The 15747-nt window shown below is 39.1% G+C and overlaps 4 protein-coding genes across 4 annotated transcripts; 2 read left to right on the forward strand and 2 right to left on the reverse strand.

Moving 5' to 3' along the window:
* Positions 1–1074: 1074 nt before the first annotated feature.
* On the forward strand, positions 1075–2058 carry LOC133726915 (temperature-induced lipocalin-1). The gene is made up of 2 exons (XM_062154555.1): positions 1075–1523; positions 1624–2058. Exons 1-2 carry the CDS (start codon positions 1152–1154, stop codon positions 1801–1803), a joined length of 552 nt encoding a protein of 183 aa, XP_062010539.1. The 5' UTR covers positions 1075–1151; the 3' UTR covers positions 1804–2058.
* Positions 2059–2500: 442 nt separating this feature from the next.
* On the forward strand, positions 2501–3673 carry LOC133726860 (F-box/kelch-repeat protein At3g06240-like). The gene has a single exon (XM_062154503.1). The coding sequence runs from the start codon at positions 2501–2503 to the stop codon at positions 3671–3673; it is 1173 nt and encodes a 390-aa protein (XP_062010487.1).
* A 1131-nt stretch (positions 3674–4804) lies between these two features.
* On the reverse strand, positions 4805–9240 carry LOC133726861 (uncharacterized). Its single transcript, XM_062154504.1, has 3 exons — positions 9223–9240; positions 8538–8748; positions 4805–8072 (listed from the first exon to the last, which is right to left on the reverse strand). Exons 1-3 carry the CDS (start codon positions 9238–9240, stop codon positions 5350–5352), a joined length of 2952 nt encoding a protein of 983 aa, XP_062010488.1. The 3' UTR covers positions 4805–5349.
* A 3917-nt stretch (positions 9241–13157) lies between these two features.
* LOC133726862 (DNA topoisomerase 6 subunit A-like) lies at positions 13158–14291 on the reverse strand. Its single transcript, XM_062154505.1, has one exon. It carries the CDS (start codon positions 14289–14291, stop codon positions 13158–13160), a length of 1134 nt encoding a protein of 377 aa, XP_062010489.1.
* Between the last annotated feature and the right edge of the window lie 1456 nt (positions 14292–15747).

Below are 15747 nucleotides of genomic sequence, written 5' to 3' on the forward strand. Positions count from 1 at the left end.
TCTTTCTGGCCTGAGTATTAATATATATCGACATGATATTCTTCAAAAATTAAAATTAGATATAACTGCCTTGTCTATTCTATCGTTTGTATACGTGCTGATTGATCTTATCAGCTATCTTCCATGTATGGGGTCGATGATTAAGAAATCTGAGGGGCCGGGTTAAGATTTGACTCATTTTGGATGACCATTGTATAACCATGTCTGCCTGACTGCCTTGATCACGATATTTGACAGAGATCTCTTGTTTTTTCCCAGCCATGGGGAATTATAAGCCTAATGCTTCTGGATAACTTTGCTTCTTCTTTCAAGCTACAACCACAAAGTTCTTTTTCTTCCTCTCCAAGCTTGCTCCTATTCAAATCATAATCATAATGTTTTCTTCTTCGCCAAGCTTGCTCCTATCCAATCATAATCATAATGGTTTCTTCTTAAAGTGAAAATGGATGAAAAATAAGGAGTTAAAGGAATGTTACGAAGTTATGTCTTTTCATTTATGTGTGGTAGTGGTATGTTTTTTTTTCATGAAGCAAATGTATCCAACCGAGTACCACTCCATGAAGCATTAACCGTGGTGGTGGGTCGACGGCCTAGCATGGAATCTCTCATGTTTATTGTCCGATCAATCAACACTTATTAGTTTGTGATTAGCAAATTTAAGAGATCTTCAGATTCGTGCAACTCTAGTGCAGAAGTTAATTTGGCAATGTTTGGATACCCTCGTAAACTTTGATCCACATATTGATTGAGTTGACGTGTTACTAACTCCCTGACGTAAATCCAAATTATTTGCTGCCTCGCGCTCGACAAAAAAGGAAAAAAAAAACCAAAGAATTGAAACTCTAGAGAGATGACTGAAGTCGATTTTTTTTTTTTTTTTTTTTTGAGAAAGACTGAAGTCGGTTGAAGGATCAAAACCAGGTGCGACCCCCTGAGTTCTTTACCCTACCGTCCCTACGTGTCTAGCAAGTTCCATTTTGCACGCACAACGTGTAAGGTCCAGAAACTTCCACGTCCCCACTTCAAATAACCTTTTCAACAAGCCAATGCCACCTCTATATACCATACCTTATCAAGAATCCTCAAAATCCTGAAACATATAAACCCTAGAAAACCCTGTGTCTCCCAATTCCCTCCCCTCATATTTGACAATGGCAAAGAAAACCATGGAAGTTGTGAAAGGCCTAGACTTGCAGAGGTACATGGGCCGCTGGTATGAAATTGCTTCATTCCCATCAAGGTTTCAGCCCAAGAATGGAGAGAACACAAGAGCCACCTACACTCTGAAAGAAGATGGCACTGTGAATGTGCTCAATGAGACCTTCACTAATGGGAACAGAGGCTCCATAGAAGGCACTGCCTACAAGGCTGACCCTTCAAGTGATGAGGCAAAGCTCAAAGTCAAATTCTATGTCCCTCCATTTTTGCCCATCATCCCTGTTACTGGGGATTACTGGGTTTTGTATATTGATGAGGATTATCAGTATGCTCTCATTGGTCAACCTAGCAGAAATTACCTTTGGGTATGTGTAGTTCTTTCTCTTTGTTCTATTGGGTAATTGTCCGTTTCTGTTTTTGTTGGTGGGATTTGTGTGTGACTTTGGTTTTGGGCATTTTGGTCAGATATTGAGCAGGAACCCTCATCTAGATGAGGAGATTTACAACCAGCTAGTGCAGAAAGCCAAGGATGAGGACTATGATGTGAGCAAACTCCACAAGACACCACAGAGTGAGAATCCTCCAGAAGATGCACCCACGGACACAAAGGGTACCTGGTGGTTCAAGTCCCTCTTTGGAAAATAGAGAACTTCTGATTGGATTGGGGATCTGAGTATATTGTATATATGAATGAATAATCAGAGCCTCTTTTGCAACATTTAGGCTAGGAGTATCATTTGGTTTGTTAAAATATGCGACATAAAGTCTGAAGCCTACTGTTTGAAGGTGTGGAACAAATAGCTTAGAAATTTCCATCTGGATAGTTCTATGTAATTTGTGTATGTGGAGTTTGTCTTCGTTCTTATGGCAATGTTATATGTATATCTATCTGTTTTTTTATTCTCCGTTGTTAATGGAATGACGTTAGTAACTATTTGTTATTGAAAGCAGAATGATACTCAAATTGTTCAACTTGTTAGTTTTTAAGTTACAGATAGTGATTGAGACTATTTGACTCATATTCTGGTTGGTTACTCGCTCTTTTGATTCTAGAAATCATTGTGGCCAGTTTACTTTTCCATATTGCACCCATAAAGCAATAAATGAGCTCCTTAAATAGTTGATTACTTGATACGGTTCAGGCATTTTTCAAAGAACAGTGACCTCAAAATCCCTTAATTGGTTTATGTGCAAACAGGACTTAGATTTCCACATATATTCGACACCAGATTGAATCCTAAGCACGTTAGGATTCCTAGTTAGAGATGGTTTAAGACTAGTTGTTCCCAATACAGTCACCAATCTTCATGTTTTCATTGCGTTACGATTTCTTGTGTCATCCATGGCTCGCAGGAGGGCAATTTCAATACCGGAAGATATTATAGCAGGGGAAATTGTCCTGAGGTTGCCGGTGAAATCCGTAGGGCGATGCAGATGCGTTTGTAAACGGTGGCGCTTTCTATTCTCTGACCCAGACTTTGCTAAATCTCACATACAGTCTGCTTCTAAGCAGCAACGACTTGTTTTTCACGTCGGCTATGAATTCCATTCGCAAGACTTGGAGTTGGGAATGCAGAAATCTTTGGTCAGAGTGAGTCCTCCGCCGTTCAAGAATCCCAAGCATGCTCTCAGCTTTGTAGGCTCCTGCAATGGGTTGGTAGCCTGTGTAAGTGGTGCTTCCATTCAAACTTGTCGACGTTTCAGAGAGATCAGCTTGTTTATCTGGAACCCATTAACCGGATTCTACAGGGAATTCCTAGGCCAAGGTTTCTATTCTCTGATGCGTGGTTTTGGTCATGTGTCCGGCACTGACGACTATAAAGTGGTGCAGTTACTAGATCCTGAACTAATTAGGGAGATCCGCGTCTTCTCGTTGAGCTCTCAGACATGGAAATCGATTAAATGCCCTCTCAATCTCACGTTTACAACCCTGCAAGTGAAGGGGGTGTTTTTGAATGAGGCGCTTCATTGGTTAGCTTATGAGACTGATCGCCCTGATTTAGATCCACGAATAGCACCAGTAGTCTTATTTGTTTTTGATTTGGCAAAGGAGGAGTTCCGAAAAGTACAAGTGCCTCGTGGTGTTGTTAGATGCTCAATGTATGATAGGCGTCTGGGAGTTTCTTGTGAAGGATGCTTGTATATAATGTGCTTTCCAAGATTTGGTTACCGTTATCGTGATCCTCTTCGTGTTGAATTTTGGGTCATGAGAGAATATGGCAACATTGGCAACATTTATTCTTGGAATATAATTCGTATAAGGATTCCCAATGAGTTTACTCAGAATAATCTTGAACCAATCTTGCTCATGGAAACTTGTGCAGTTGTGATGGACAGGTCGAAGAAGAGTCGCCGACTGGTTTCACAGCAGGGGAGTAACATCCGGAGCAACGATCGACAGGACATATACATGATTCACCATCATACTCAAAAAGAGAACTTGAAAGTGTACATTGTTGAGACTGATCCACCAGATATGATTGTATATGAAGAGAGTCTATTTTCTCTTTGTTAGTGAGAAACCAAGTGCCATTGGGCTGGTATGGAAGAAGGTCAAAAGACTCAAATAGGTGCCTAGATATCAGTTAGTTTGTTGATTTCTGCTTTTAGTTTTTGGACTGCAACCAGTATTGGTTAAAGGTTTTGGACTTCTCAGTTAAATTTTGTCTATGAGATATTAAATGACTGCAACTGCACTGTTGAGTATTCGAGGATGTCTGAATATCACCTGTTTTATTGATAAAATTTCCTAAATGATTTGTGAGAGCCTCATTTTAATCCAAAAGAACCCGTATATTTTGGATCAACATGAATTTTTTTTCTTCTATTTCATGATTAGCAAACAGAGAGGCTTATATTTAATAAGATCATGGCTATGGTCATGACCTACACATATATAGTTGCATGAATCTATCCATACAAACATGAAGCAATTTGCAGATCCATACTGTCAAGGAATTTAAAAAGTAATAAGTTTTGTTTTTTGGGACAAACGAAGAAGTAATAATTCATTTCTAGCAGAACCATTTTGCTTCCAGCCTGAAAAGAAAGTAGGAAAGTAAACAAGGAAAAACTACTCCTTAATCACTCATTGATTTTTTCCAAATAGTAGTGCTAGATTTTCTCATCAAAACACTTCACTCTTGTTTCTGCAATGGTGCTGATCACAGGCTCCAACAGTTCCTCCAATATTCTAGCTTTGATTTGGCCTCTTCTTGGTGGCAGGGGTACAACAATCATGGGGTTTGCTGTTTTTGATCCTACCTTTGTTTGCTTCTTATTGCTTTGGTTTTCCATTTCTAGCAGAAAGTTTTGGTGAAAAAGATGGTACAAGGAGAGAAGTTGCATATCAGTGAAGTGAGGTGAGACTCAATTCTGTGTATACGATAGTGGGGAATGGGGATAAGCAACTATTAGTCAGGCAATTATGTCAGAAGGCTAAAGCTCTGCTGCTGAGTAATCCCACTGTAATTGTGGAACATAATCAACATATACATAATTGGAAAAGAGGTTTGATTCATACATTGTATTTGGAATACATATAGTATTACTATAGATGGATATGAATTAAAGAGATGACTGTATTTTCAAAAGATAAGAAGACAACAGTAAAAGTATGGAAGATCTGGGTAAAAGACTAAAATGTTAGGCAATGAATATGGACATAAAGTTGCAGAGTAGTAAGAATTACACAATTTAAGTCATAGCCTCAGTTGCAGGTTTAAGCTTCAGACCACAATCATTGAAAATGAAAAACAGAAAATCTTCATGCACTCTACTGTCAATCCAAATACTCAGTGCAGGTAGGTTTCAATGCAAGGATATCAATGTAAAGGACAATCAAAATAATAGAGAAACTAAAATTCTTAAACTTCAATAGTTACTCTCCAGATCAGTTTTTGTGCAGAAACTTCATCAATATTTTTGAATTCATCCACTGGAATAGACATGCACAAAGTAAGAGAAGTCATCAGTCCTTCAATTAGCAAAGAAAATATAGCATGCCCAACTACAGGGATATTCATTTTACACTAAAATGTAAACCATTTACATGTTAGGCAACAGATCCTCCGCATATACATGAGGGATATATGATATATCATACCAAAATATATCAAAATGAACTTCATGGCCTGATAACTTGTTAATCCAAGTCATTAACCAATGAAGGAGCCAGGTTCAACCCAAGAACTAACGCAGCTTCTTGCTTGAAGAAGTTGATGTGGAAGGGCCTGATTGATCTCTCTCCATAGATGGCCGCTTTCCACAAACAGGACCAGGTTCGGTTGATGAGGGGAAGGCAGCAGCATCAACAAACTCATGATCTTCCACAGACAACTGTAAGTTTTCTCTGATCAGCATACCATCCACTTTTTCCTCATCAAAATCAATCAGAAACCCAAATTGGATAATCCGGCTCAATGTTTCTCTTGCTGCATAATGTCTTGCCTGCACTAACAGTCCTTCAGCAAGTTCGTCAGCGAAAGCTGCAACAAATTCTAGATCAGATTTTCCATTTGTGTACCCTGAATTATCAATGAACAACTGCTTAGAATTCTTCATCCAGTAAACTAGCTTCGCTACTCTCACTTCCACTGCTGGACTTCCAGAACGCATTAGTCGGTAAAGGAATTGATATGGTTTGTTAATCCTGTACGTTCGAAGTTGGACAACTGAAGATGCAGCATATTGTCTCTCTTCCAATGGCATACACACCTGCCAACCAGCAAGAAAACCCAGAATAATCTTGATTAAACCCCTGCCAATCAATCCATATATCGCCCTTACTTCACCTAGTCCGCCGCACATATTCTCTTTGCGCTCAACAGATTCAGAAACCTTTCTCACTCCAAGGGATTCATATATCTCATAAAGTCTTATCGGAGACAAACAATCGCTTGGGGGACACCACACAAACAATGGAGCCTCATCATAGCTCAAGAAAAGTTTTTTCAGTTGCAAATCATCAGCAAGGAATACTTCTGTCCTGTTGATCAGATATATTTTCTCAGATGTTGACTTTGTGGCAGGTAATTTAGTCAACTTCTGTCTTAGACACTCTTCAAAGTTTGGATTCCAGTTGTCTACAACATACTTCCAGAAGGAGCACCAGGATTCTACCAGAGCCATTTGGCGGTCTTGGCCCATCACTGCTGCATCGCATTCATTCCAGAAACCCACGTAATCATCAATGGAGGGCTTCTCTTTGACTCCAAAGACTGAAGAAAACAAGGGGAGGAGCTCTTCATCATAATATTCATCCAGCGAATAGGTGTTGCGCCTAAGATTTGGATCACCATGAAGTACACAAGCATCAGGGTCAACCCAATCATAATCATCAGTATCTATAAAAATTTTGGTTCCATCTGGCTCTTCTGGACGCCATTGGAACTTGTTCAGGAAGGTGTAAATTCTTTTTATGAAAGTATTTTCAAAATAAGTGCCGTCCAGCTTAGAAAAAATCCCATAAAGAAGAGAACAAACACTCAAAGGATCTACCTTCACATCAATATCTCGTAACTGATTCTTGTATACAAGAATATCAGTTCCATAAAAATTCTCATCAATGGTTGGTAACATTGTCCGATCCAGAATATTTTCCCAGGCTGGATCAAACAGAATAGATTCTTCTGGTGTTTTATACGGATCTGTCCAATCCAAGGTCTTCAAACACCTTCTTCCTGCAATGCTGTTGGTTAAGTCCCGCAGTAAGGGATCATCAGGAGAGCTTAACGTCAGATTCTTGATGCACTTTAGCAATGAAATAATGCCAGCTCCAGTAACCTTTTCATCAATTGAGCTGCAGAGCCTTCGGATGCATTCAGTATACCAATGGTCGTTCGCCCATTCCACACCTAGAAACTCCAGAACTGCATTGTATGTTTCAAGGTCCAGAGATGGATGCAAGACCCTCCTCAGTAAATATATTGATGAACTGCTCAAAACATAACCTTCTATTTTAAATCCACCCACTAGGTCCCTGAAGTTTGGAAGGACGCGAACTGCCTCTTGAGGCCTTGCAGAGGAAGACATACCCTCAATAACATCACAAGGCACTATCATTAGACTCTGCAATTCAGCTCTAATGGACTCTCTTAAGTCTTTAAACTTGGGAATTGATGAAGCTTGAGCAGGTAAAAATTCAAATATCTTGCCCACTGGATAACACAAGGAGTGAGACTGAAAGGCATTCACAAATGCTGATGGGATACAATTGAGAATCCCCAAGTTCCATACATTGTCCAACAGTATAGAATCTCGTGATGAATTAAGAATGAAGTCAGCTTGAATTAAAAACGGGAAGTCTGTGACCATTGTCGTGGGGAGGAAAGCGAATATACCAACAGAAGAAGTTGCATTTCTCATCCTTTCTCCAGATGGGAAAGCAATGGTAATCACCCAGCTCTGCACATCCATCCTTACACCAAATCTATTCTCAGGTTTTACTGGAAATTCCTTTTCCCACAAGTAATAATCGCATAATTCCTCAGTATCATCCAAGTTTTTCTTTGAAAGTTGAACCACACGTGAAGAAACCTCCTTGTTTTTAGTCACACTAGCTATAAGAAAGCTTGAAACCCTATCAGCTACTTCAGAATCATAGTCATGTACAGATAGTCGCTTTAACTTCGATAAGAACAGGATAATCTCTGGGCACAACTGTGACAATTGCTCTCTCACGGCTTCAACCATCTCAGGCTTTAGAGGAAGGATAACTGTGGTTGCAGCGTAGGCATTACTGAGCCCATACACATCATATATGCTAGAAAGAGAAGGATGTCCACTCACCCACTGGGGAACTATATACCCAATACCACAATCTTGATCTGGTTCTTCCTGGAATCTAACACGATATCCATTGCTGAAAATGTAAGGCTGTGAACTCACAAAAAATACACTTTTGAATCCGCTTCCTGCAAGCAGCTTGGGTATTAAGAGTTCAACTTGATAATAAATAATTGAGAGAGATAACTTAAGTCCTATGCAGAATGCTTCCAGTCGAAAACAAGAGCAAGTTAAAGACATTGGATAATTAGGAACTAACATGATGCATTCAATACTAGGGCGCACTCAAAGGCAACATAGTAAAGACCTACACTTCAAAAATTAATAAATTATTTGATGCCTGTAAGACATTATTGGATAACTGAAAACTACCATTAACAACAAAAAGTTTAAAGAGTCATCTTCTACAGAACTTATTTAGTCAAGAAATGAAGGATGCATAAAGGAACATCGAAAACGTCTAAACCAGAAATTATAAAAGAGCCTGCAGGAAACATTACTCAACCACAAGAAACACAGATTAATCAAATGACAAAGCTCGAGCCCATAGATACATAAAGTTATCAACATTCCAAAGTCTAACAAGAAATTACCGTTCTCTTCAATTAACCTCTGCTGTCTCTTTTCCATCTTTGTAGAATGGAATATGCCGCAAATGGAATCCATGTTCTCCCTGGAAAAGCCAACTTCATTATTGAAAACCAACAGAGTAGCTGGTGCTCCAGTCTCTGTTATGTCTTCCTTGGTCAACACAAATTTCATCTCTGGCACTACACCTTCTTCGTATTCATTCTCTTCAGCGTTCTACACACAAAAACCCAGAAACAGAATTCAAGATTAGAACAAAAAGTTGCATCGTTTTCAAGGTCAATCTCATCAGCATTTTACATATAAAAACCCAGAAACAAAATTCAAGATTACAATAAAAAGTTCATCTTTTTCAAGCTCATTCTCATCTGCATTCAACACACAACAACCAGAAAATTTAGAACAAAAATTCGCATCTTTTTCAACGTCATTCTCATCTGTATTTTACATATAAAAACCCAGAAACAGAATTCAAGATTACAATAAAAAGTTCATCCTTTTCAAGCTCATTCTCATCAGCATTCAAGATACAAAAACCCAGTAACAGAATTCAAGAATGGAACAAAAGTTGCATCTTTTTCAAGCTCATTCTACATCTAACAACCCGGAAAGTAAATTCAACAAAACTAAATATAAAAAGCTACAATCTTTCAAGTCTATAAGAACATTAAAGAGAAAGGGGGAAAATACCAGGATGAGTTCCCTCATCTTTTGAGATGTTGGTCATCAGGGCTCGATGAAGATCTTTGCCTAAGGGGTTAGCTTCGTCTTTACCAATTGAATATTTCTGGGTCCGAATTTCTTCTATATGAAGCTTAGCAGCTTCCTCCTTCTGGGTCCAATCAGAACTTGACTCACCTTCCATGGCTTCTTTCTCACTTCAAATGTAGAACAGTCCTAACAATCAGTCTAATACAAAGTAAGAATGAGAATCACACAAGAAATTGGAGTATTGGGTAATGCATAAGATGAAAGAAACAGAGGAAAACAGAGCATTAACCATTACCTGTATACGAAACCAAAGCGTTTTGGGGCTCAAGAAGTGATATTTAACGAAAAAGAAACGAACTTTGAAGGAGATCTTCGATTTTGAGAAGTGGGTGGTGGCTTGAACACGCAATGTGTCAATGTGAATTCGGGCGGTGGTGAAATGATGGGTTTTATGGGTTTAGGGTTTTAGGGGAGTGGGGTTCTCTGAGAAAGTGGGTTGCAGAGAATGGTGATGATGACAGGTACTGCATTTCTTGCATGGTTTTGAGTTTTGACGGGACTAGATGAGTGAAGAGTCGGTTTTGACGTTCGTTATGTCTGGACCCACTGAAAACCCTCATTATGTATTAAAGATTTGGGCTTTTTAGGACCCAACTTTTTAGGAATTTTTTTTTTTCTTCTTAAAAATAGTGGTCGAGTAAGCTACTATTTCGAGATTGAGAGCAATTTAGGTATGGTCTCTCCCTAAGAGATGTTTTTTATAAGCTGAGATTCAAACCAGAGACCTCTTATTACTAGGAGAAGCCTTGTAGCGTCTTGCCCACTTGCAATCTAGCATGATTCCACTAGACCAACCTCATTGGATTAAGAAAATTTTCTGTCACGGATGAAATTTTACTATTTTCTTGTATATGAGGAAATTGCCACGTTTCTAATTTTCACATAGACTATAATTCTCACTTCTTTTCCTACCACCAAAATTTAAAAGTCTGTCAATTATCTGAATTTTTAATTCATTGTGTATGTTTATGATACATTAATGTATTGTTGGAGAGGAAAGATTCCACATAAAGTGACAAATAAAATATAACTTATAAGTTGATGGATCTCACCCAATTGTACCGAGACCTTTTGTAATTAAAACCCAACACCTAACAGGTGGTTAAAGTTGGGATAGTATCGGTACAATGGTGGACCGCGGGCCACGCTTGTCGCTGTTTAACATGGTATCAGAGCGGGTCCTTCTCCAATTGCTTCTCCACGTAGGCACGTATCATGAGCCCAAATTGGGGTTCCTTGCATTGCCATCGAAATTACCAAGTGTCCAATATGGGCCTTGGATTGTATTGACCAAGTATTCGATATGAAACTTGTGTCCCAATTTCCAATGTGGAAATTGGATTAATTAATTTCACGTGGAAATTGAATTAATTAATTTCACGTGCAGACCTAGAGTTAGATTGCACGTGAGGGGGAGTGTTGGAGAGGAAAGATCCCACATAAAGTGACAAATAAAATATAACTTATAAGTAGGTGGATCTCACCCAATTGTACCGAGACTTTTTGTGATTAAAACCCAACACCTATCGGGTGGTTAAGTTGGGACAATATTGATACAATGGTGGGCCACGGGCCACACTTGTCGTTGTTTAACATGTATCGATACACTAAGTATAGTAACACAATATAGAAGTAGACTGACTTGATTTTTGGTAAACTAAGCTTGATCTCGAGCTATATAGAGACTTGGTCTACTACTAAAAAGAGTTTGTCTACATTTGATGATATGAATATGTTAGCATTTCGCAGAACTTCTTTTATTTAGGAACACATCACTATATATGTGTTGATACCCAAAAAATCAATATTCATGCCCAGTAGTTGTTCGAAGCCCAAATACAAATATAAATGCGCAAAACTACAAATTATGGGCTTTAATAGCTTAAAGCCCATTATGCTAGAAATAACTCTTGATCGCAATTCACTCTTGATCCTGCCTTATTAAGTGTCATGCCACGCACGTGGACCCAAGCCACAATCATGCTCTTGGGGCTTACAAGATTGGGTGTGGTGTGGAAGGTAACGAAAGTACATGAGGCCCATTCTTGATTTTAGATTGTCGGCGGTTTTGGACTTGGGACTAAAATCCAGGCCCGATAATCTAAATCCTTACATGGGCATGCAAAGAAGAGAGCATAACCCATTAGCCTAAACATAGTCGTATGCCCTACCCATAAAACTAATAGCTTTTCCAGCCGACAGTTTATGCCTTTACCCCGCAGTAACTCATCTTCTTTTACGACTACAAAGTCTCAATCAAATTTCTTATTTTATTTATTCTCAGTTCTATCTTGCTACAAGCTATTCCAAAAGTAGTGTGCAGCTCTCCCAATGAGATACAACCACATCACAACTCTTCCCTATAAATCTGCTACTCAAATCCCATGATTCAAGCAAGCTAGTACAATAGACACCACCCCTTAGTCATTTGGTTATTGCCTTGTTCTCCAGATTTGACTCTAACATTATAGTTCTCTTTCAAGTCCAATAGCTTTCTCCCATGAACCTGTATCTTGGCCTCACCTCCTCCAGCCTATAAATTAAGGCTTCTTGTTCCTGCAAGGGGACAACCTCTAAGCGATAGACATCATAGTATCATACAACCTCCAGAAAATACATCCCACAAGCAAGCCTCAAGCAACAAGCCAAGCATTCTCAGCCTCCAACCCAAAACCAATTCAAAGCCTTACACGACCTTTAAACCTATAAACCATCCCCAAAAATCTATTCCTTCATCACTGCAGTAGATGATACGCAGCATACCTCTCATCTTCTGCAACTCATGTGCTTCCAGCTCCCACGCTACATGCCTTCTTGCAAGCCTTTTCATGTAATTTCTAGTTCATCCATTAAAGATATATGAAGTTTCTACCTCACCATCACCAGAAGCATGTCACCGCAGCAGGCCAACCTTACTGCGGGGAACTTTAAGGAAGACGCTACAAAGCTTCTTGAAGCTTTGGACCCAGTTCCTGAACTCAGAAGGGGTAAACAGAGGAGATGAACCTAATCAAGCAATTCTAGCAGCCTCTGTACAAATCCACCCCAACAATATGTTACCTACACTGATATCCGTATATTGTTATAAAACTATAAAATCAACAAAAAAACCATTAACGGGGATTGGCATTGGTACCAACATTGCTTCTTCTTTTTTTTTTGAGTAAATGAAGATTTCATTGATAATCGCTGGCTAGAACGACACTTATAAATCTCCCAAAAAACGGGAATCATGCACCATTCGCTTAAGACATTGAAGCTCACTTAAATAATGGGCCTAACAAACTACAACATTACCCGGCCCTATAAAGAGATAATTTTGTGTGAAAACTTCCTTTGCAAAGGCGCTCAATTGCGGTGAGCCAGAAGCTTCCATTATGAAGATGTAAAATGAAAACATCATAATCTGCAGGCTAAAAAAGTCAAACATAGACGTAAATTGTTAAATGAAGCCACCGGGGTCCCAAATATGAAACCCTAGGGAACAAGAGCCCATGATTCTGGTCCACGAAAGGGCCCAGATCCAAGCAACATTCTCAAAAACTGTGGACACCCAATTGGCCATCAGCATTGGTTTAAACGCTAATATGGCATGGTAAAACTACAATAAAATATAAAGATCACTGTAAAGACAATTCTTAAGAAGTTCACATAACTTGTCATTTTAGACAAAGTTAAAACACACGAAAATTCGAATTTAGCAAAATGGGCCTAGAAAACTCCCACAAAGCTTTATTAGTATTTCAATCTTTAATAAGACGTACTATTATTACAAATTATCAAATTCTACATCCTCTCAAATAAAAAAATTAAAAAACAAAAAATAAAATATAAATTCGACATAACGTAGCTTGTTAATTGGTGCACTTGTCACGGCGAACGGCGGTCAAAAGATAATTCAACTTATATGGCAAATAGCACTTGGACAAACAAGTGGGCCCAAACTCCTTCAAAGCTTCAAGATTCCCTTTTTTCTCCGTCGCTTTCATAAGTTCCAGCTCCTCAACCAACCTCGGATTATCTTTCACAAAATCTTCTTTCAAAAGATTATCCATGTCTCTAATCTCTTTTGGACTCATATCGTCGCAGGGTATGTCAAGCGCACATAGGTCACTCGGCCAAACACCCAACCATGTCATATACGGGCAAGTTAAGTTTACACTATCGAAGGCCTCCTCATATGACCCAACAGTATAAATCGAAAACATTTTGATGCTTGCTGGATCACAGTCGAAAAGGCCATACACTGGAAGCCTAAAATTGTCCGACAATAGCTTTAAAAATCTTCTGGTCGCCACCCCGGGCTTTCCCATTCCGGTGATGATTATGCATGGATAATCACGGTAAAACCTGTCTTGCATGAGATTATAAAAACTGGCTTTGTTTTCCACCACCAATACGAACTTGGCTCCACAATTTTTCAAACTAATATCTGAATGCATGGACGGGATGGCCACCCCATCATCCCGGCTTCGACAATCGGTTTCGTACCCATTCTGCACCCACGAAAGCAGACCTCCAACAACGCCTCTTACGTCACTAGCATCTATGTAGTAGAGACTTGAACTGCTGCAGCCTATAGTGCAACAGATGTCATTAAGAATTGCGTACTCCTCGTCTTGTGTGAACAATGAACTGGCGGTATTATTCCCTACGTAAAACACCCCACGATGTCTTTCTCGCTTGTTTGCTTGGAAGAACCCGAGAATAAGATCAACCATCGAACGGATCTTTTCTCTTTTTTCAGCTCTTGGTTTAGAGCGTTTATTTATATCCTTCACTGTAAGACGTTTGACGCCATCGCTACACTCACCATAGGTCACGTTGGACTTGTCTAGACAAATCCAACTAAAGCTCCCATCATCTAATTTTTTCTTGAGAGCTTCAAGTTTCTCCTGTACTTCCTCTATAGAGAGGTCTTTGACCTCGTGACGATTGCGATCTTCTATTGGAGCGTCCTCATAATTCATCATCAGTCTGGTGTACATTGCGCTGTTCAGGGTTATTAATGTGAGGACCTCTTCTCTTTTTGGTATGCGTCCATCAAAACAAGAAGACATTATATGTTGAAGCGCGCTTGTGAGTTAAACCCTAAGAAGATTGTAAGTTTTGATTGCCGAGAGAAGTTGAGAATTGAGGTGCGGGGAAGCTCCTTATATAGAGTCTAATTGGTTACCATCCGGGATAGTCTATTCCTAAAATAAGTTGGTGACAACTCTTTCCAATTGCGACTTGGTTTACTTAAATAAATCAGGATTCAGAGATCACAAAATTTGGAAATAAACAGGGGGCTCACCCTCTAAAACTCAGAACTCTGGCAATTTCTGACACTGCAGCTGCTGTCCTTGTTGCAAAGCAAACAAGTATGTCAAGATTAAATACAACTGGGTAGCAGCCAACTCCAAGATAAAGAGACAGTCAAAGAACGACAAGTAAATTTCTTTGGGTGCAACGTGTCATGATGCAAATGAGATGCAGAACCAAAAAAAAAAATTGAAACTTGAAAGTCTGGCGGTGGAATGACAAAAAGAGCTTGAAACTTTAATTAAGTGCATAAGGAAATTTGACACACCATCTGTCAAATCCAAGGCATAAATTGAAGCCAATTTAAAAATATTCCAAGAGGATGCAACAAGTTCTGAACCAATTATGTTGCAAGAAATTTTGAAGAGGTGCCGACATAAGAAAGGTCTGTGGTCTTCCTAGTATGAATGTTAAATTAATATCATGCCTTCCCTTTGTGCAAAGTGTGCTGTGTTGCAAATAAAGGACACCACAAAGAAGAAAAGACAAAAGAAGCAAAAGTTTTGTTTCGTTGCATATTCAGACCAAAAACATCAGAACAAAAGCAATATTGGAGTCTAGTCAGAGACTTTGATACCGGACCACGATCAGATGCAAAGTCCCCTTCAATGGCACCTGTAAAGAAAAAAAGAACCAAGCTTTGAGTGTGACATTCCAGGCATAAGAAAATAGCAACCTAGCCTGCAATAAAGCTAAAGCTAATTTGCATCAGGAATGAAGAACAATAACGCACACCACTTGTTCCAGAGTGAAGTGAAGAAGGACGCTCCTAAGTGGCGAGTACCCCTTCGAGAATGTGAAAGCTAGAAGCTTGGATCTAGAGAACAAGACAGAGAGGATTTTTACCCAACTCTTCGCAAGGAGGAGCAATAGATGCATGCAATTGTGAGCTCCAAGTGTGAGGAAATTCCTTTCAGATTGATCAATAAGAACGATAAACAAGCACACCAAAATTGCTGCATGTGCTTGTTTATCGTTCTTATTGATCAATCTGAAAGTTCATCAACTACCACTATTTTGAACTTTTGATGGTCTGTGGTTAAATTACGAACATTTAATGCTATAGATAACTAATAAGGGCCTTTGCATTACTACATTTTTTTATTCATAAATTTGACACCAGATTGAACACAAACTCCC

The sequence above is a fragment of the Rosa rugosa genome, chromosome 1, assembly GCF_958449725.1.
Source record: "Rosa rugosa chromosome 1, drRosRugo1.1, whole genome shotgun sequence".
Lineage (NCBI taxonomy): Eukaryota > Viridiplantae > Streptophyta > Magnoliopsida > Rosales > Rosaceae > Rosa > Rosa rugosa.

Coding starts and splice junctions, on each gene's coding strand:
- LOC133726915 (XM_062154555.1), top strand. CDS start 1,152: ATGGCAAAGAAAACCATGGAAGTTGTGAAAGGCCTAGACTTGCAGAGG. Junction 1,524..1,623: donor CTAGCAGAAATTACCTTTGG/GTATGTGTAGTT, acceptor CATTTTGGTCAG/ATATTGAGCAGGAACCCTCA.
- LOC133726860 (XM_062154503.1), top strand. CDS start 2,501: ATGGCTCGCAGGAGGGCAATTTCAATACCGGAAGATATTATAGCAGGG.
- LOC133726861 (XM_062154504.1), bottom strand. Junction 8,073..8,537: donor GAGGTTAATTGAAGAGAACG/GTAATTTCTTGT, acceptor AGCTGCTTGCAG/GAAGCGGATTCAAAAGTGTA.
- LOC133726862 (XM_062154505.1), bottom strand. CDS start 14,291: ATGTACACCAGACTGATGATGAATTATGAGGACGCTCCAATAGAAGAT.